Source organism: Octopus sinensis, linkage group LG6 (assembly GCF_006345805.1).
Source record: "Octopus sinensis linkage group LG6, ASM634580v1, whole genome shotgun sequence".
Taxonomy (NCBI): Eukaryota; Metazoa; Mollusca; class Cephalopoda; order Octopoda; family Octopodidae; genus Octopus; species Octopus sinensis.
Window position 1 is genome coordinate 84,451,390 of NC_043002.1, and position 22,156 is coordinate 84,473,545.

At 36.7% G+C, this 22,156-nt stretch overlaps 2 protein-coding genes and 1 long non-coding RNA gene across 3 annotated transcripts in view; 2 read left to right on the top strand and 1 right to left on the bottom strand.

Moving 5' to 3' along the window:
• LOC115213359 (integrator complex subunit 2-like) overlaps positions 1-965 on the bottom strand; it is a 54,922-nt gene extending 53,957 nt beyond the window's left edge. The window contains exon 1 of the mRNA XM_029782301.2: positions 560-965. Within this exon, the coding sequence (XP_029638161.1) occupies positions 560-870 (311 nt within the window). The 5' untranslated portion in view covers positions 871-965. The remainder of the gene's footprint in view (positions 1-559) is intronic.
• The window catches only part of LOC118763983, a 29,424-nt gene that overhangs the window by 2,068 nt on the left and 5,200 nt on the right, over positions 1-22,156 (top strand). The gene's annotated exons all lie outside the window — the stretch shown is intronic.
• Positions 10,499-22,143, top strand: LOC115213103 (mediator of RNA polymerase II transcription subunit 31). The gene is made up of 4 exons (XM_029782029.2): positions 10,499-10,631; positions 15,360-15,440; positions 20,190-20,286; positions 21,699-22,143. Exons 1-4 carry the CDS (start codon positions 10,595-10,597, stop codon positions 22,102-22,104), a joined length of 621 nt encoding a protein of 206 aa, XP_029637889.1. The 5' UTR covers positions 10,499-10,594; the 3' UTR covers positions 22,105-22,143.

Here is a 22,156-nt window from a genome sequence, read left to right on the forward strand (position 1 = left end):
TCATATGGACAAAAAAAAAGTAAACAAAAGTCGGTGCGAAGGATTTTAATCCATCGTATCTATTACATAGGAGTGTATGTATGTGTAGAGGGGGGGGGGGGCAATAAAAAAAATCTAGTGATCAGTGAAAGACCCGAAAAGGTAAAAATTCAGCTCTTTCTACGACACAAGAACTTATTAATTCTGCAAACATTATAAATATTACACTTTTGTGCCAAGTTAGAGCATCAAATTAAAACTTCAGATATGTTTATAATAAAATCAATATTACATCAGAGCTATCTTTAATAAGTAAATAAAAACTTGATATTGGAATATGAAGACAGGTTCGATCCCGTATTCATCCAGTATTTTTGGTTACCACATTAAAAGTCAGTTAAAAGTCGTGGCAATATCGTGTTGATTATATAAGAATATTTTGTATCTGGTGGGTAAAAATCAAAAAATACGATCATGTTTCATCAATAAGCATGTAATAACAAGGGAAACTAGTTCCGGTTTTTGTATTCAACCACATTGCCTTTTTTTTTTTTTTTTCCTTTATGTTAGATCAACTCACCGAAGATTTTGTTCTTTTTTCACGTCTTGTTCAAGCGAATGGAAATCGATAGATAAGAGGGCTACAAGTCCGTTAACTACATCGAAATTCGAGAGAATATTGAGAACTGTTTTACGCGAGGTTGCCCAAGCTTCGCTCGTATCGACAGATTTACAGAGCGCCATGCGGACAAGAGCCGGCAACACGGGTCTTAACTTTGACTCGCTCATGCGAGATAAACAATTCACGTCGACATTTTGCATCGCCTGGAAAATATCAGGATCGACGGGAGAAGATGGGGAATCCATTGTAACGGCTTTAGGTATATCCATTTACCAATGCGCAGTTAAAAAGTTACACTATAACACTGCCGAAAGCAGACCGAGCTGCCATAGTGGTATCGGAACAATAATGCAGTAACGGCCATTCTCAATTTCTATTGGATAAAATTAAAAACAGTGTCTCAGTGTGGGAGAGTGGGGGGAATGTATGAAATTAAACCACTCAGCTGACCGAAGGTGAACTTAGCCGCGAGAGAAGCAATAAACCTCGAAATCTTTTGTCCGAATTTACAAGCGATTACTATTCAATTCTTATACAGTTGGGATGATTTTTAGAAGAAATATAAGTTAGGAATTTGTAAATATTGATATAAAATTTGGGCAGTCGAGTTGGTATAGATAGTAAAAGAGCTAGACTTTATACTTTGCAACAATGATTTACTCAAAATTTTTTCCGGGTCGTTGGACGCTTACTTATTCCTCCATGTCAAACCCTGTTAAAAATATTGTGCAGAACAGAGATTTGACCGATGTTATGCAGACACAGTTAGTCTCTTAAACCGAGTCACATTTCTTTTTTTTTTTTTTATGATTCTATTCGCAACTCCATTGCATTACAAAATTATAAATTGACTTCAGTGGTTGACAACTTCTTTAATGAATTTAATGCAAAGAAGGTTAACGGTGGCAGGATTTGAACTCAAAACGTACAGAGCTGTAACTAAATATTAGCAGGAACTTCCGACCGGCGTTCTATCGATTTTACCAATATGCCGTCACAGGAAAATCGAAAGGCAACATATATAACTTAATACCAGGCACATACCGTTAGTAATTACTCAAGGTAGATAGTTGGCGACATTTATGTAGTAAAACATACAAAAAAATAAGCGAAACAGCCAAGGTAGATTTACTTCTGCCTTTATAGCACGTAAATAGCAAATGTTTCTCAAATAACTGTTAAAGGTAATGACATAGCAACATCAAGGTGGACAATAAAATTTGTGTAGAAAATGACCCTTGTATGAATAAAAAAAATTATTCTTTTTTATTAATTGATGCTTCTAATTTTTTGATAACATTATCATCATCAGTTGTATTTGTCATGTTTCCTGTATGGTTTTTACTGAATGCTCTTTCCATACTACACTGTAGACCAGATACATTTTGTCATGCCACAGGCACAAGAAAGGTAATGAAGAGTTCTCCCTACTCTGCCTTGTATTAGGAATTTAGTTATTAAGATGAGTTTTCTATACTAAAGGCCATTACTTAGAAGACATAATCTCCTATGTAATGAATGCCTTTGTATATCATTCTATGATAAATAAATCAGAAATGATTAAAATAAATGGCCAACAATGTTTAAATTTCTAAAATTTAACCATTTGTGTTACTTTTAGGAAATCATTTAAAAATTATTTTGCCAACTTTTGCAATGTTGTAAATTTGGCTACAACATATCCATGACTATAGAAATATCAATGGAAGAGTTTATATATCTTTATACAAAAGATAATAAACACAAATAAAAATGTATATAATTGTACATACTTTAGGCTGTTCTGCAAAAAGAGTTCTTACATACACTGACCGTTTTGCTATTAACCCAACAATGTGCACATTCATTGAAATTCCTCCAAAATACATTTCCTCTCCACCAGTATCATCTCTTCATATGAGTACTCACCAAATGTGAAAACAATTCCAGTTGATCAAAGCCGCTGATTCCGACAATGTCCTTTCTATCCCAAAATAGTGCCATCCAGAACAAGCCACTATTCTTGACAAATTCTACAAAATTTTCCCTCTCTACAGAAATTCATACCAGTCTTTGGAAGTATACTACTGTGTATTGCACCTATTCCAAGAAGAACACTGTTTCGGATCCTGTCAGTTATCAACTTATCGCTCTCACTTCTAACCTGGAATGTATATTCTGGATGCGCTCTCTGAAGGATGGGAAATTTGTCATAAATAATGTAGTCACTCAATAATGTAATCATTAAATATTGTGACAGTTGTTCTGAGATAGCACAACACACAATCCATAGCTAGTTGTATCAGGAAATGGCACTTTATGGATGATATAATAGAGGAAGTGTGGAGGCGCAATGGACTCGCGGTTGTAAGATCACAGTTTCGATTCCCAGACCAGGCGTTGTGTATGTTTATTGAGCAAAAACAGCTAAAGCTCCAGCAGGGGATGGTGGTGATCCCTGCTGTACTCTTTTACCACAACTTTCTCTCACTCTTTCTTCTGTTGGCCTGCTCGCTTAGCCAGCGGGGTGGCATCATTTGAAGGCTAAAACAATGCGAAGCGCATTGTGACCAGTGATGTGTAGCAACATCTGAGAACCTGGTCAGTCATGGTGATCACGGTGATAATAACGGAAGAATGACTAAATAGAGATGTGACAGTCCACTAGCACACATTCTGTGATTATTATGTTGTCTATTAATTTGCAGGAAAACTGTGAGGTGGTGTGTTGGCAGAATCATTAGCATGCAGGACAAAATGCTTAATGGCATTTCGTCTGTCTTTAAGTTCTGGATTCAAATTCAGCTGAGGTCAACTTTGTCTTTCATCATTTCAGAGTTAATAAAATAAGTACCAATTGACTACTGGAGTCAATGTAACCGACTTACTGACACCCCCAAAATTGCTGGCCATGTGCCAAATTTTAGAACCAACTTGCTGGAAAACTATTAATGTAAATTGATTTTCTTTATGATAATTCTGTTGTTTTAACATCGTGATGCAATCTGATCATAATTTGTTTTCAAATTTAATGCCGCGCACTCAGAAACAAAGTTTAATTATATTTTTTTAGTAATGCTATTAGCAGAATAAGAAGTTTAGTATGATAGTGCAATGTACACTCTGTGACAATAACCACCATACGCTTCCAACATGTCAAAAATGATAGAAACATTCACCTCCAAAACACCTGGAGTCTGTCTCCTTCGTTGGGAATCCATAGAGTCATATCTACAATCTTTTTTAGGTTATGCTACAGAAATCTATTGCTTTTGACAAATTCAACAAAAACAATGTCATCGCACTTGATATCAGTAAAGCCTTTAACTATTTCAGGCATGAGAATCACATGCTTAATCTGCCAGTCTGTGGGTTATATGTCTCACAGCTCTTAGAATGGGTGATTCTTGTCAGACTGCACTATTGTAATGTATCCTTATGAGGGATCTTTTTAAGTTTTTGTTGTTTTCCACACAGATGTTAAAGCTAATCATCAACTTTCAATTCATTAACAACTTGTCTATTGTTACCTCTAACAATACTCACTTCTGTGAATATAATACCACCCTTCACTCTTCCTTGATATTCTACATACAGGTACTGTCAACATCTTAGATACTTTATAGCAAATTTGCATTACCTTCATGAACAGAGAACTTGAGAATCTAATTCAAGAAACGCAGAGGTTGTTGAGATAGAAGGAAAGAGAAGAAACTGTGTGTGTCTGTCAGCAAGCAGAAATAGTATTATAACTTTGAATGACATACAAATAACCCTTCAAAGTCGCCACAGAAGCTTGGCTCTCTATCCCTTATGACAAATCCATGAATATAATATTCCAAATCCATGAATATGATATTCCAAATTAATAAACGTAACTATGCCTCTCTTGGTCTCAATGGTGTTACATACCTACTTCTCAAATGCGCTGGGTACTTTCTTCTAAACCAACTTTCACTATTCTTTCAATTCTGTCTTGACAATGGTGTTACTCCAGAGCAGTGGAAAACTGCCATTGTTATCCCTCTGTTCAAAAAAGGTGACCGCACATCGCCTGTCAACTATCACTCCATTAGTCTTACTAGCTGCATCACCAAACTGATGGAATCCTGTGTCAGAGAAACCCTCTGGAACTTCTGGAAGTCTCACAGCCTCATCCAGCCATCACAAGTTGGTTTTATTCCTAACTCCAGCTGCTGTAATCGACTCATCGAGTTTCTTGAGGACATTACCCAAATCACTGATCGCGGATCCTGGGTGGATGCTGTTTACCTGGACTTTGCTAAGGCTTTTAACTCTGTGCCAAACAAAAGACTTATGGTGAAACTCTCTGTGATGGGTGTAAGAAACGATCTCTATAGCTAGTTGAAGTCCTTTATTATCGGCCGAAAAGAGGTTGTCACAGTTCTAGGACAGCACTCTTCACCCTATGAGATGACATCTGGTGTACCACAAGGATCTGTTCTTGGCCCCTTTTATTTGTTGTATATGTTAATGACATAGATGCCAACTTAAAGAATGCCACAGTGCTGAAATATGCAAATGACATCAAGCTGTACCTCGAAATAAAGAGGTCAGATCCTGTACACTATAGATTTCTATTGCAATCAGACCTGGACACAATGCAGCAGTGGATCATGGACTGGCAACTCAAGCTGCTGTGGACAAATGTACAACCATGCATTTTGGGAGGAAAAACCCAGCATCTACTTACTCCCTCCACAACACTAATCTCAAAAAATCTTGTGAACATGATTTGCGTTGGACAAAACACATCACTAAAATTGCCAAAAAGGCTAAAGGTGTCTTGGCATCACTCACCAAGTCCTTTGTGAGCCGCTCTCCGGCTTTATATAGCTATGGTATGACCTCACCGGGAATTTGCATCACCGGTCTGGAACCCCTATCATGCTCAGGATATTAATCGTCTGGAAGCCGTTCAGTGATGTGCAACCAAGAGAATACCCTTCATCAGGCATTCTGAACGCCTTACTTCCCCGGGCCTGGACACATTGAAACTCCGACGTCTGGCAGCTGACTTGGCAGACAGCCATAAAATTATTAAACATCTTAAAAACAATAACTCTGAGCACCTTTTCAAACTCCACCTGTCTAACACTCGTGGACATGTTTACAAAGTCAGAAAACAGCACAGCTCCCATGACTTTTGGAAACATTTTTTCACGCTAAGAGTCTCTGAAGCATAGAACAAACTGCCGGCATCAGTTGTTAGTTGTCGGAGCACTGCATCCTTCAAAACTTCCATGCTTCCTGAGATTCGCCAACACTACACCTGATTTTCTCCCCTCCATACACACGCAAGCATGTATATTACTCATACACAGTTCGCTTTCCAGACATTTGTACATTACTGCATATGCTTTATACGCACTTTTAACAAGTTGTGGTGCACCTGAGCACTGTATACAATAATGCCATTATTATTATTATTATTAAAACCATATCATAATGGCTGGAATTCCTCTTTAAGGGCAAGAAATACCCCATTGCTGTTCAATTACTAACCTTCTATAAATTCCGGGTAAGACCCATGGTAGAGTACTTTCCCCATCTATGGAGTAGTGTTATTACTGTTACAGACACTATCCAAAGGAAAACCATTCCATTGACTGGTGAGCATTCCATCACAAAACAAGTTTTAATCTCTCTCTTCAGCTGCTACTAAGACACCTCTGCTCCTCTGAACTAGCTAACTGGATACTCTATCCAAATCCAAACCTTCCATATATCTATTTCATCTTTAATCAGTCTTACTCGTATCTCAGATTCCATAACCAGTTTGCCAAGTATTTATTGTGGCAGCTGTCTAGAACAATGTCCCTCTTGGAATTTCCACTGTGCCAACATTTTCCTATAGACCTGCCCAAGCTGGACATCAACTATATCAATCTCTCAAGTCTGGGAGTATCTACAAACGTGTCAGACCCAGGAAGCTACTTCAGCCCTCATTAGTTGCTGACTCTTTCCAAAAGTTGCATTTGGGATGATAACACTGCTTGACACTAAAAAACATCCACAAATGCATTAAAAAAAAAAGCTATTTATCTGATTGGCAAAGACTCAATCACAAATAAACTACAACTTCTGGCCTGCAGATGCACTGTTTTCTTTGAATGAATGAATTCATTAATTAACTGCATACCTATTTCTTTACTACCCACAGAGGGGACAAACGGATTAAGTCGATTACATCGACCCCAGTGCATAACTGGTACTTAATTTATCAACCCCAGAAGGATGAAAGGCAAAGTCGACCTCGGCGGAATTTGAACTCAGAATGTAACGGCAGACGAAATGTGGCTACGCATGTCGCCTGGCGTGCTAACGTTTCTACCAGCTCACCGCCTTAACTGCATACCTCATTGCTGATCAACTCAGCAACCCACTACATCAGACCAACAGATGCACTATTTTTTGTCTTTGCTTATTGTACCTTTACAACAGCCTCTATGTGTGTATGTAAGGAAGTATTTGATTATTGCTATAAGAATCTGATGAACTTATGGAATGTAATATGTATATCTGAGTATGAAAAGGGCGTGGCAGGAATGGTTCTTGAACTGAGATGGAAGATCTAATGAAATTAGGAATTCTTAGAAATACATAGACCTTAGCTTTGAGAAAACAAGTCAAGGGTAATGACTCGTGTTAAAATGTTTCAAAGTAATTTCCCTTTAAAGATGTAACGTTTAAAATACTGGTCTCTGTGTTCAACAAGAGACTTTTCACATAGTCATTCAACCTATTGGAAATAGCAACGAACTCTTCAACAAAATCATACTCAACTGTCTTAAATAAAGAATATACTGGATAATGTAGTTCCTCATATACAAAAAAGATGAGATAGTCATAACTGGAACGACTTCCATCAATGGTCTGTTCAATCAAAATTGATCTTGTGTGAATTAAAAAATTTATTTCAAATCAATGAAGAAAGGTCTTTGTGCAGTTGTTCAACCTCCAAGAAATAGCAGCTAAATTTTCTTGAGATAATATCCTACTATCTTAAATAACGAAAAGACAAATTGGACAATTTCATCCTATATATTAAGTCACCTATCCTCCAAAAAGAATTGAGATAACATATTACATGAACTAACAGGAAACACCTCACTCCAGAGGGCTTAATTTTCCTTAGTAATAATTAATTTTAATTTAAGCATAAGGCCAGTGATTTTGAGGGATCTAAAAGCAATTTGGAAGTTTGCTATGCAATAAAGTTAAACTGGACAAAAATGCTTCTGAAACTTATAAAATGCTCTGGAATGCTTATCAATTAAGATGTATGAGCTAAGTATCTATTTTTCATTGGCAAAGCAAAGTCCATCAGGCAAAGCAAGTCCATCTGGAAGATCATGATAATCCCCTTCTTTGACATCAAGGGTATCATCTACATCCCCTAGGTTCCCTCTGGCCAGACGGACAACCAAGAGTACTTTGTGGAAGTTTTGAGGGAGTTCAAAAAGCAATTTCATCATGAAAGGTGAGGGCACCTGCATCAGGGCAATGCACTAGTCCACAATTTCCATTTTAGTAACCAACTACTTGACAGAGACAGATATCAAAAACGTCGTTCACCCTCCTTACAGTCAGGATGTTGTTCCCTGTTACTTTTGCTTGATCCTGAAGTTGAAGATGAAGGAGAGGAGTCTGTAACAAGGGTCCTGGACACCTTCACTTTGGAGGATTTCCATAAGGCTGGAGCACTACAAGAAGTGCATTGAAATCAGAGGATCCTACTTTGAATGGGATTAGAGTTTTGTACTTCTTTGGAATTAATAAATGTCTTTCCTGAAAAAGTCTCAATACTTTTTTAACGCACCTTATATCTTTCAGTTATCATCATCGTCTTCTAAATTCACTCACAAGACTTTGGTCATAAGGGCTATAGTAGAAAACACTTGCTCAGGGTGCCACAGTGGGACTAAACCCAAAACCATGTGGCCAAGAAGCAAACTTCTTACCACACAGTCATATCTACACCTAATTCAGATGCTTATAATTAGTCACACTGCACAGTTATTCTACTGAACCATGATATTAACTGAAGTTGTGACAAGGCTTGTAAAAGTTACACCATTACGTAAACCTAGAACAGGACCACGAAGAAGAGTAGGTAAGATAATTGGCTGTTAGCTCATGTTTTAAATTCAGATTCATAACACACTTTTTATTTGTATCTGGGCTGTTACTTCATTTCACATTTTCAAATATCCTAGGTATGAAATGACCAATTAGATATTGGGCTATTTTCAGTTAATAGGCTGCTAAGTTCAAAATGATTGAAAATATTTTGTTGTTGTTGAGATTCAGGTCAGTCCAGTGCCATCTTAAAACATGGGCATATTGTGTAGTTGCATGGGAGCCCCATGAGTTAAGAGGCTCAATGCTAATCTTTGTGCCCCATGGCTTGTGATCACTGAATATGATAGACACCCAGTAGATTGCTTTGCATACAGGCTTCGAATACTCTTAAGATGGTCCTGGGTCGGCCCAGATTTTTTTTTGTTTTTATCTCTTGCTCAGGAGAGAAGACAGCGCTTATGTCTCTTCTGCAGGGCCTCTGAGACTAGTGAGAAGGGAGAGATGAAAGTGAACTCAGCTGTGGACTTGAATGCTTGCAAGGGAGTAGATACTCCTAAAGGCATACAAGGACCATTTAATAGAGTTAAACTAGGTGAAGGATTAAGTCTACCATCCAAGTAGGCCATTCCAAGATTTGAACTCAGAACATAAAGAACTAGAACAAATTGCAAGGCAGTTCATCTGATTCTTTATTATTCCCACCAGTCCATTAACCTATGCTGGTGCATTATTTATCAACACTGAAAGGATGAGAGGCAAAGTTAGCCTTGACAGGATCTGCATACAGAACAGAAAGTCACCGACAATAAACTTATGACTAAGCAAACCAAAGGCATGCCAGACTGCTCTACTTCAGACATTATGTATCTAGAACTACATTATGGAATGTTTCCATCTTTTTCAAGACAGTAGGGTGTAATTTGAAGGAGATTTGACTGCCATTTCTAACGAGTCCTTATACCTAATTAAGTATATCGACCCGTTCGAAATATTGTTCCAGCAGTAATTTCTGTTTTCTTAGAATGTTACCTGATATCCTGTGGGGAATTCTAATCCCTTACTTGACAGAAAAAAAAAAAGAAAAGAAAAAATCATGGGTGAAAATTGGCGGCAGGAGGGGTATCTAGCCGTAGAATCCTGCATCGAAATTAATTTCTGTCTGAGTCATAATGGCATGGAAAAACAAATGTTAAATTTTTTCCGCCCACGAAGAAATTTATTTCATCTTGAAACCAAAACTAAGCACTAACACTTAGATTTTGCGAGATTCCCATTCTCTTACTTAGTTTTCAGCACGTCTCCACTGCCATTCATGTTCGTTAATTTTATAACTTATATTTATATTTTACTGTTGAAGTGTTTGGTTCCATTCACAAATAGTTTTTAGGTGGGAAAAATGTCTTCGGAGTATTGTTTCTTCTGGAATAGTGCACTAATATTTATATTTTCAAATCATTTTGCCACAAACGGAGAGTTACATAGGGTTAAGATAAGAAAAAAAAAAACTACTAAAAGCTTGAAAACCAAATCAACAAAATGCGTGATAAATAAAATATATAAGCGTTGCCGACAAAAGAAGTAACAAATTTGTCTTCGTTATTACTATTATTCATGACATACGACCCATTTCCAATTTTTACAGACAATTCCTTTCACTAATTACAACCTCACAAAATCCCATTTCCTCTCTTAAAAATCTGAAGTTTTATGGACATGTAAAATATAAAAGAAATAATTTCTTTAAATTACGGAAGTCAAATAATTGTGTGTAATTTTTAAAAAATGTTTGTTTGATGTCAGATTTTTAAAAATAATATTCTCAATTATATCCAATAAACATCACAACATCGTTACTGCGGTTCCATAAATTGACGGAAGTGAATTTGTGTATGTTCGTATTTCCCAAGCATGGCTTCTTCTCGAGTCCCTGTTCATCCTAGTCAAGGTAAAGAACGGCATTTTTAGCTTCTTTCTCTCTATATATATATATATACACACAATATTTTATTAACTGAGAAAACTACAGAAGTAACTAAAATGTTTGAGCCAAGATATTTATATATACATACATAAACCAAAATATATTTCACCAACGTAAAATCTAGTGTCTCATTTCAAATTTTTGTTTTTCTTTTGTCACGGCGAGAAGCTTCTTCAGCATGTTTTCCTATTTGAAAAGGAGTGTATTAAAAGAGATTCAAGAACTGTTTGTATTATTTTGTTATTTGGCGAGAATAAGTGAAAGTAATAGACTAAAACATTCTGAAGTGTATAGTACGAAATCTTCCCATGTTTTTCATAATGTTCATAACAGTATGTGTGTCTATCACTTCACATCATTTGTTTTGTTTTGACAGTTATTTTACTGAATAATTTTTCATTTAAGTTGGACTGCCAGTTCATTTATTCGCTGCAAATTAAAATGAACGATGACCTATTCGTGAACAACCAGAATCATCATACTGATATATTGTTAGTTAAAAAAATAATAATAATCAAATGCGATGTTTCGTTTTGTGATGCAGAAAATGAATCCACTGAAGTCAGCAGAGATTGGCATAATAAAAATAAAACGAAAGTAAAGTAATGCTCGGTAATACTCGATTAAACTTGGCTATAGAATGCAACTAGAAGAATATTTTTTTCTTTTCTTTGGAACTGAAAATTTTGTGTCAAAGAAATGGCCGACCCTCTAACACTGCAAGCACCTGTGAGAATGTGCACAATATCATTAACATTGATGAAGTGATTGAAAGGAATCTTGTCGAAATGGATGTAGGTTTTAATGCGATGAACATTTGGGATTAATTCATAATGCAACGATATGCTGTATTGAATTAATGCATTTTGTGAAAAATAAACCACACATTACCTTGTATAGCTCATAAGAGCTATGGACACATAAGTGGTGTACTGGAAGTAATTAGGTGGCTGGCTGGTTTTCTGAAGTTAGTGTTGCAGATCATGAGATCATTTGCATCACAGAACTCCAGCAGCCGTGTTCCCTTCTCATTCCTAGGACTGAAGCCATAACTACCATGTACTTCAGGGAATCCATGGCCTGCCCAACATGTCCATTGAAATCACCAGGCACAATAACCAAGCCTCTGCCATTTGTTGTTGAAGTAGTCTGCAAAAGGACCTCGTAGAATTGGTCCTTTTGCTCATCAGCCAGTCCAGAATGAGGAGCAAAGGCAGAGATAAATGTAACAGTTAATTTATCTATAAGTCTCAGCTTAATTGACTACTTCAGTTATCTTATCTATCCACTTTTCTGCTAAAAGTATGCCTGCATCACTCTTGCCAGCCCAGAAGAATTTGAACCTCTATTTCTTACCCATGAGAAATTTAGCAGAGGTTCCCTCCATCTTACTTCTTGCATGCCATACATGTCAACCTAGCATCACTCCAGCATTTCAATAATCTCACCACCCCTCCCTTTCATTATGTCAATGTTGATGGTAGCGGACCTAAAATTGTGTAGTTGGGAGTGACAGTGGGAAGGCAGTTGTTGTGGAGCTTTTGTCATCACCTGAAAAAAACTGTGCAAACACTTGCCAGCTGGCATAGAGCTTTGGTGCATAGTTTATTCAATGAATTACAATTTCCTCAATCCCATACAATGTTCAGAGCAAAAGTCAACCAAGAAGAGATGAAAAGGGTATGAAAGGGCATGTAGGTTGACCAGGAAGAGAGGATAGGGTAGCTACACAGAATGGTTTAAGTATTATGTCTAAATATTTATATATGTGCTACCCTTAGATGTATATGGCACTCATGCGGACACCTGCATATAGGTATAGTGGTACAAAGAAGAAAGTAAACAAAATATATACCTCTGTCCACAGTATAGGCAGAGTATATGAATTTCCAGGGAAACAGTTCATGTATGTTTAAATGAAAATGGTGGTGGTGGGGTGGGGAGTGTGGGAGCACAACATGTGTTCAAAAATGGATGCTGTTGCGAACAGGCTAGACTCAAATTGTCTACCACGATCTGTTGTCACTGCGTTTGGTATGCCAAATCTAGACATCCAATTGGTAAATAAGGTTTTCACTATGGTTACTGCAGATACGTCCTTTATCGGATAAGCCTTTGGCCATCTTGAAAAACGATCTATACACGTCAACAAATATATATTATCTTCACATGGAGTTAAGGGTCCAACTATATCAATGTGGATATGTTGGAATCTTCGGAGATGGAGACGACGTTGGTGATGACGTTCTGTCTGTCGCTGGTATACAATAGCGTCTTCATAGTATGGTTGGCTTGGCTATCGTCTATCTTTCAAACTGGAACATAGCTGAGTAAGCTCTGTGGTCTCCGACTAGACCTTAGAAGGTCTTGAGCCGAAAGACGATGAATCGTGAAATTACTAGCCTATTTATGGAGTGAAGATGGCTCAATTGAAAGATCCTATCTGAAAGCCGTGATTGGTCGTTTACATACTGGCACGAAATAAGTAGAGACAGACCGCGCTTAGATGCTAACCAATCAGATCAGTGGACACAACAAGGTTAAACTAGCCAAAGATGTTTGTTAATCTCAAACGAGATCATTCCTAATGTTTTTCTCAAACAGTGAGGATTGCTACACTGTGTTCAGAACATGCATGCACGAATATTAGTCTCCACATAGTTAAATGGACTTACAAAAAGTAGTAATATTTAATTATTCTTATTCTTATTATTAAGGCAGCGAGCTGACAGAATCATTAGCACGGTGGATGAAATGCTTAACAGTATTTCGCCCATTGTTATGTTCTGAATTCAAATTCTACCTAGGTCGACTTTCCCTTTCAGGTTCAATAAATTAAGTACCAGTGAAATACTGGGGTTGATGTAATCAATTATCCCCCTTCCCTCATATTTCAGGCTTTGTGCCTGTAGTAAAAATTATTATTATTATTATATTAATACACATGTACATTTTAATCAGCATATTTATCATCTAAACATTCATGCAATGAGAAGAGAGGATGGCTGAAATACATGTGGCCTAGCAAGCAAGATGTTGATGGGAAAGAGGAAATGTAGAAACCTTGACCAAGTCACATTTGAATAAAGATAGGAACTTAGCTGTTGTTTCACAAACGGCAATCAACCAAAGGGGACTGGATCATAAAATGAAACATTGCTATATGTACATAAATAGGAAAGATGCTGGTCTCAGAAGGCTCATGTTTGGGTTAAAATATGGTCCAATCCAGATTCTCAGGAAACTAGAAAGGTTCTAGACCAGCAATAATAATGATTTCTTACATAGGTACCAGACCTCAAAATACTAGAGAAAACACTCAACTCTATTGGCTCTGGTATTTGACTGCTTCTTAATTATAAGTACTGGAGATGATTTGTTCAACCAAACCCTCCCCATAGGTCTTGTACCTGTGCAATGAATTATTATTGTCAATAATAAGGTTTCTAATTTAAGCATAATGCCAGCACTTTTGAGTACTGACCCCAGTACTTGACTGGTACTATTTTTTTTAAAGAATAGTTTTTAGTTTAGGCATGAAACCAGCAGTTTTGAGGGAGTAACTAAATTAAACAGATTTATCTTATTTTAGGTAGCATAATTATCTCTGTAGTTATGCTATTTTGTAAGTTGTGAGCTATTATCATCATTAGAACAGTAAATTGGCAAAATCGGTAGAATAGTGAAGAAAAGACTTTGTAATGTTTAGTTACATGACTTTATGTTCAGAAATTAAATCCTGCCTAGGTTTTCTTGGTCTTTCATCTTCCCAGGGATGATAAAATATTTACTGTATAAAAGAGATATAAGGAAGAATGTAACGATTGATAAGGTGAATGACAATGACCTTTTTGTGTGCACAGTCTGTGACAGACCATGCCTGTCTTTGGCTGGCCTCTGATCTCATCTGAAAATGCATGGAAAACGAACCTCCACCAACTATTCTGACTATATGTCTGTGCACACCTTTGAATGCAGTGTATGCCAGAAGGTTTGCAAATCCAACGGAGGCCTCAAAAGACATGTTAAGATCCACAAAAAGCAGAACTTATCTGCAGGTATTGGCGGTCCATTCAGAAGTGCAATCTATGTAGGTGGCTTTTTAAAAAGCCACATCAGACGCCATGATGGTTCTAAGGTGTAGGTACAGGAGGTGGTCAAACTCTGTATAAAGAGTAGACTCCATCAACTGCTAACAGGTAAGCTAGAGGTAGTAGATAACTTCTGCTAGCTAGGTGACCAAGTTAGCAGAGGTGGATGCTCTGAGAGTAGAAAACATGCCAAATCAGACTGGAATTTGGTGCAGCCTTCCAGCTTGCCAGCCCTGGTCAGACCCTCAAACACATACCAGCATGGACAATGGATGCTAAATGATGATGATGATAATATATATATAAATAACTAAGGTTATTTCATAAGTGGTAGTATTCTGGCCCCAAAACTTATGAGCTTGCATCTATTTTAAACCATAATGTAAATAGGTAGTCTGTTAAACTGTTGGGTTTTTTCACTGAGTTATAAAATGTGGTATCAGACATGTGAAATATTTGGCAAGCTAATCTGAAAGATAGATTCTAAAGGATGTGAAACCTGATTTGCTATTTTAAAATGTGGGTCCTTTACTGTCTTCCTACTTGTGTTTGTCATTAAAAAAATAAAGTTTAACCTTTCTTATTTCTTTTTTACATCCAGAGACTGATGAGCAACAAAAAATTCGTTTCCAAGTGGAGATGGAATTTGTCCAGTGTCTTGCAAATCCAAATTACTTAAATTGTAAGTTTATTTACTTTTTATTTCTATTTTTTTTTCGCATTTGACATCAATGAAAGCCTTCTTGTGCCTATGTCTGCTCCAAGGACTTCTTAGCTAAGTTTATGTCTATGAATTCTAGACATAGCTCATCATTTGAATTTGAAATTTTCTGTCGGTAGATTTATCTATCACAATGTGTCACTGTAGTGTTATCCTCCTCACCCTTTTGTACGCATCAATTCACTGCTCACTGTTACTTCTAGTATTACATAATCTTATGAAAGTGATATCACTTTTCACTCCTTTTGAACCTTCTTCTGAAAAGTATTATTTCCATCAAAAAGAGATGATTCATGTTGAACTGTCGCTACTTCCATCAAAAGGAATATCAAAAACAACTTCCATGGCAATCAAACAATATCGTTAGCCACTACACACATTTTTTTCTCTCCTTGTTTTTTCTGTGTCCCTTTCTGTAGAAGAGCGTAGGCTCGAAACGTAAAAGACTTTTTCTATTCCTGAGTGTTATACTAATACATCTGTTTGTTTTGTACACCACCTGTCTTCGTCTTTTGTTTTTTTCGTAAACTCTCCCTATATATATATATATATATATATATTAGAATTTTTGTTTGAAACAGCTTAAACAACTTAAACATCATTACAATATACTTGGTGTATGTCTTTGAGATATATAGTGAGTCAAAATGAGGCTGTACATATTCATTCTTAATATGTTCTTGCAGAATCATTAGCATGCCAGAGAGCGCAAATTCCACCAAAGTCAGCTTTGCCTTTCACCCTTTCAGGGTTGATGAAATAAGTACCAGTTGAGCACTTGGGTTGATGTAATTGACTTGCTCCTTCCCTCAAACTTGTTGGCTTTGTGCTAAAATTTGAAACCAATATGTTCTGGCAGATTTGAATATGAATATGTTAATTGCTGTTGTATTTTACCATCAGGTGATGTGTGTTGACAATACATACACTTGATTCAGATTCTTTCTTTCTTTTTATTTTTTTTTGTGTCCATGATAATTTTCTTATCAGTTTGGCAGATATCATCACACTGAATTTTGTAAACAAGAATGACCATTCTTGTTGAGATTTAGTGATCTGGCAATATCTTTGACAGAAGTGAGGCAATCAGTGTGAAACCTTGATCTCTCAAAGTCTGCTTATGTCACTGAAAAGTGTATTGTCAATATACATCTTCTGAAGGAAGAAGAGTGTTCTCCAAAGCAAAATACAGTGCTAATTAACATATTCATGTCCAAATCTGCCAGAACGTTTAAGAATGAATATGTACATCAATTTATGTGTATTATTTGATGTCTGTTTTCTATGCTGGCATGGGTTGGATGGTTTGACAGGAGCTGGTGATCCTGGAGACTCTGCCATGCTCTGTCTACTTTGGTATGATTTCTACAGCTCAATGCCCTTCTTAACACCAACCACTTTATAGAGTGTACTGGATGCTTTTTTATGTGGTACCAGCATCATCTAGATCACAAGTAACTTGCAAAGCCCCCCTCAACTGACGTGAGGTATAGTATTGAGGGAGGTAGCTTTGTGTCTGGTGATGAGTTTAAAATATGATAGAGGGACAGAAACAGGTGCCTTGCTGTAGAGGAGATACATCATTACCCTGGTTGGAAAAGAGAGAAGATAGACGTGAAGGTTTTAGGGCATATCCCCAAGATTGTAGTAGTATAGAGATGTGGGCAAGAAGTTCACAAGAGTGGGAGGTAGAGAGAAGGGAAATGCAGTGAATGGTGAAGGAAGGGCATCCAGCCTTGCCAAAGGAGATAATTGAACTTGATGCAGTCATATATTATTTATTGTTGATATGGCATGCTTTTCATCACTTTAGTGAGATGGTAAAAATGTTGACATAATCAATTGTTCTCTGCCTTCAAAGGCCTCTGAAAAAATAATTAAAAAAATAAAATAGGTAAAGGTTGGTGACAGGAAGAGCATCCAGCCATGAAATCCTTTAAATAACTCTCCCATCCAACCCATGTTACCATGGGAAAATGGACATAAGTAAACAAACACATATATAAAAAATGGAATGAAAATTTTTTTTAAATATCGATATTTGAAGCAGATATGTAAAATCTTGTAGATCAGCTGAAACATGGAATATGATATAGCAACAGTATGAAATTTAAAATTTAAGTAAAGCTTATGAATTACTTAATCCATTTGCAAAAGCATCCTAATAGCTCAAGGTAATTTTTACTTTATTTCTTCAAATTTTTCTTCTTTGAAAACATGTAAGAAATATGTAATTCCCTCAAGAATTCTAGGTATAGATTGATAAAGAATATTAATGAGAATTAAAATTAATAGGAGTCTGGTGCCAAATGTAACCAAAGCGAGGAGACTGAAAACCTGTTTAGAATAACATTGTTAGACCAAAGAAAGATAGGAACAGGTGTGGCTGTGTGGTAAGAAGTTTACTTCCACACCTCATGGTACTGTGTAGTACCTTAAGTATAGACTGAGTGGTACCTCTACTGTAGACCTGTGCTGACCAAAGCCTTGTGAATGGATTTATTTGGTAGATGGAAATGAAGAGACTTGTCATGTGTGTATATATATTTCTTTACTACCCACAAGGGGCTAAACAAGGACAGACAAAGGGATTAAGTCGATTACATCGACCCCAGTGTGTAACTGGTACTTAATTTATCGACCCTGAAAGGATGAAAGGCAAAGTTGACCTCGGCGGAATTTGAACTCGGAACGTAACGACAGACGAAATACGGCTACGAATTCCGCCCGGCGTGCTAACGTTTCTACCAGCTTGCCGCCTTGTGTGTATATAAGGGGTAGAACCATGAAGGCATGAGATGTTGTGGTGAGAAAGGATCTTCATACATTGAGCCCAACAGAGGAGATGACAAAGGACTGAGACTTCTGGCAGTTTGCTATGCTTAAGAAGACACATCAAACTAAGTGAAATTGTGGCTGTCCATGTATACAGGTATGTCCTCTACATCCCTCTCTCTGTTGAGAGATCCTAGTCTTGAAGGCTCATGGATGCCAGTACAACATAGAATCATCCCTGCTGGTGGCTACGTTAAAAGCACCCACTACACTCTGTAGAGTGGTTGGTATTAAGAAGGGCATCCAGCTGTAGAAATAGTGCCAAAACAGACAAATGGTATTTTGGGCAGCTCTCCCGCTCCTGTCGAACTGTCCAACCCATGTCAGCATAGAGAACGGACATTAAATATTGATGATGATATACATACGTGCACAGATGCATGTATGTGTGTGTGTGTGTGGAGATGTTTGTGTTGCCTTGTCACAACACTTTGTGATAGTTGTAAATGATTGTCACTGTCATACAAGCAGCATCACTCATTTCCAATATACTGCAAAAGCATGTCTAACAAAGGCGAAGTATTATCTTGCTTGGAAACAGATGAGGGTTGGTGTCAGGAAGGGCATCCAGCTGTAGAAAATCTGCCTCAATAAAACCAACCTATGCAGTCATGGAAAAGTGAATGTTAAAATGAGGTAAATTTCTAATCTAATGGTATTGTTAGTACAATAGCTAGTAAAGCATGAAATTCATTTAACTTATTCATTGTCATTATATTTCATTCCTACTTCTTTGTTTAATGTAAATGTGTTGATTATATCAGTCCATGCTAGTCATACTATCTGTCATTTCCTGCTTGCATAAATTAGAAATATGAATCTAATGATTTTGCCACATTTAACCTTGGTGATATTTTAGATGAGCAATCTACCTTTTAATTACTTGAACACATCAAGTTGGCAAATTGGTGGCAGTCATTAGAGCAAAGAAAAAAAAAAATGCTTCATGGTATTTGTTCTGACTGTGTTCTGAGTTCCAACCCTGCTATGGTCAACTTTGTTTTTCATTCTTTTCAAGATTGATTAAAAAAAAAAACAAAAAAAACCCATCTATGACAGTGGATTTGAAGAACTCTAAAAATGTTGGACCTGATGTCTTGTGGTATTTCTTCTGGCTCTTTGTGTTCTAGGTTCAAATCCCACTATGGTCTACTTGGTAGATTTAATCTGTTATCTGGTTTAATATTGCAAGGTGTAAAGTTAATGTTTGGGGTTTCAGTGAGAATACAAGTTCACCTGTGGTCCCCAGTCACATGCATACACGCTTTGGGATCATGTGATCCGTAGCAGCTCATCTTGCTGTTGACAGTTGTAGAGGATTTGCTGACTGACTAAGTTACTACCGATTATTGGAACAGATGTATACTGAATCCACTTTGATAGGCCAAGTCCCTAGTTTGACGATACCTTTCTCACTGTCACTGTCCAGTCACAAAGGTCCTGTAAAGAGTCATAAGTACTATCTTCCCTCTTAACTTAAAAATAACAGAAATTTAATTTTAATTTGTCTGAAACTGTAAAGGCACATGGCTCACTGGTTTGAGTGTTGGGTTCACGATCATGAGATAGTGAGTTCGCTTCCTGGACCGGGCTGTGTGTAGTGTTCTTTAGCAAGACACATTATTTGATGTTACTCCAGTTCACTCATCTAACCATGCCTAGACTTGTGCCTCTGAGGGTAACTTTCTAGGTGCAATCTCATACTCATTCTTGACCAAGTGGAGTTCTTTACTTTTTTGTCTGAAATTTATTTCATGTTAGCATAGAAAATAAAGAATTTATCTTGGATGTTTTGAATAATTATTTTTTGCCTTTGATCTAAATTATCAATACACAGTGATATATAATTAAACAAACAATGTGATATTTTTGCAGTCCTTGCCCAAAGAAACTATTTCAAAGATCCATCATTTGTGAACTATTTAAAATACCTTCAGTACTGGAAAGAGGCAAAGTATGCAAAATACCTCAAGTGAGTCAGACTTTTTAAACTTCACTGTTAATAAAGATTTGTTGATGCTATAATTTTTAGGGTTAATTTTTACTGTCTGAAATTAACTGCTCCTGATAAACAACTATCTCAACTACATACTGTAAATATTTGTGCTGATAGGATTGGCTTTGAGAGTATGCAATGGAAGTTATTCATTGGGTTGGTGATATTCTGTTGGTGTGTTTATTAATGAAGAAAATCCTGCTTAGATAAGATTTCTATTTGCAAGGCTATGTGTTTAACTCTTTCATTACTATATTTCTAACCAAAATACACCCCTTTTATGTTTCATTTAAGTTCTAAAATAATTGTAAATTTAGACTGGTTTCATAAACTAACTCTTTTTTTTATTAATCAACATAATGTGATTTTTGGAACATAGTTTAACAAAAGGTTCTTAACTGAATCTATTTTGTAATTTTTGTCTTAAAGTGAATCTAATTACAGGTAAATTCAATAAAATATAAAATTATTTAAATTTTGCTTAACCTTTTAGCATTCAGATTTCTTTATCAAATGTAATGCTTATTTATTCACAATGTTTTGAATCAATCATGCATTATCTCAAAGCATCGATATTTTGATGATATGATCGATTGTTTTTAGAATGACATTGTAGGGTAGGTGTGAAAGGTTGGATCTTGTTGGTTCTAACATAAAACAGGCAGAATATTTGTATTGGACATGGCTGAATTAAACATCAACATAGAAAATGTGTTTGAGAACAAAATTTTTAGCAGCATTTCTTCTGTCTTTTTATGTTCTGAGTTAAAATGCCACCAAGGTTGACTTTGCAATTCATCCTTTCAGAGTTGATAAAATAAGTATCTCTCAAGTACTGGGGTTGATGTAATCAGCTTCCTCCCTCCCTTCAGAATTTCTGATTTTGTGCCAAAATGAGAAAGAATTTTTTATCCAACCTTCTTGACTGACTGATATCAAACAGATCTCTTCTCTAATTAAATGCCTTAGTAAACTTGTACAATGGGGTGCTGAAAAGTTCCTGGCTTTAAGGGTATCACAAAAGGCCTGGTTGGAGGCTCAACCTTCTGAGTTCTTTTACAGGGCTCAGAAAAACTGAAGGACTACTGGAATAGATGTGTGAATCTGAGAGGGGAATGTGTTAATTAAAATCATAATAAACTGATCCTCTTGCATTTTCTTTTACCCAAAGCCAGGAACTTTTCAGTAGCCCCTCATACATATTTCCAGTTACCTTTCTCTTTTGTGTGATTGCTTCTTTGTAACTTTTCTTGACAAGTTCATCTAAAGCAAGTCAAATAAGTTTGGAAAATTGGTTGTAGTTTTAATATCATTAATCTTGTAATTAGTTTGTTTTTTTTTAAAATTAATTTTCCTACTTGTTTAATTTTGTCATTGTTATACCCCAGGTATCCACAGTGTCTGCACTTCCTGGAGCTGTTGCAGTATGAACATTTTCGTAAAGAACTGGTGAACTTGCAGTGTGCAAAGTTTATTGATGAGCAACAACTGCTGCACTGGCAGCACTATCAGCGCAAAAGAATGGCACTGTTGCAGGCGCAGTCTGAATTGGCAACATCTCAGCAACAACAGCAGCAACAACAACAGCAACAACAGCAGCTTCAACAGACAGGTGCAACTGGTGGTGGCCCCGGTGGGGTGGGAATTCAGTCTGTACAAGGAGGTGGTGTAGGTGCTGGTGTCACCGCTAGCTCCCAACCACAGCAGATGGGTGGTGCTGCAGCAGTTTCATGCCAACCAACCCTCACTACACAGACTGGTTCACTACAACAAATCACTCAGAAAGACAAATGAATTGAATCATTAAAAAAAATTTTTTTTCCTTCGCCTTCACCACATCTTGTTA

What these genes read in the sequence shown, in the direction of transcription:
- LOC115213103 (XM_029782029.2), top strand. Translation starts at nt 10,595, where the DNA reads ATGGCTTCTTCTCGAGTCCCTGTTCATCCTAGTCAAG. An exon ending in CCCTGTTCATCCTAGTCAAG is followed by an intron (nt 10,632 to 15,359) that starts GTAAAGAACGGC and finishes TTTTACATCCAG; the next exon opens with AGACTGATGAGCAACAAAAA. An exon ending in AAGTATGCAAAATACCTCAA is followed by an intron (nt 20,287 to 21,698) that starts GTGAGTCAGACT and finishes GTTATACCCCAG; the next exon opens with GTATCCACAGTGTCTGCACT.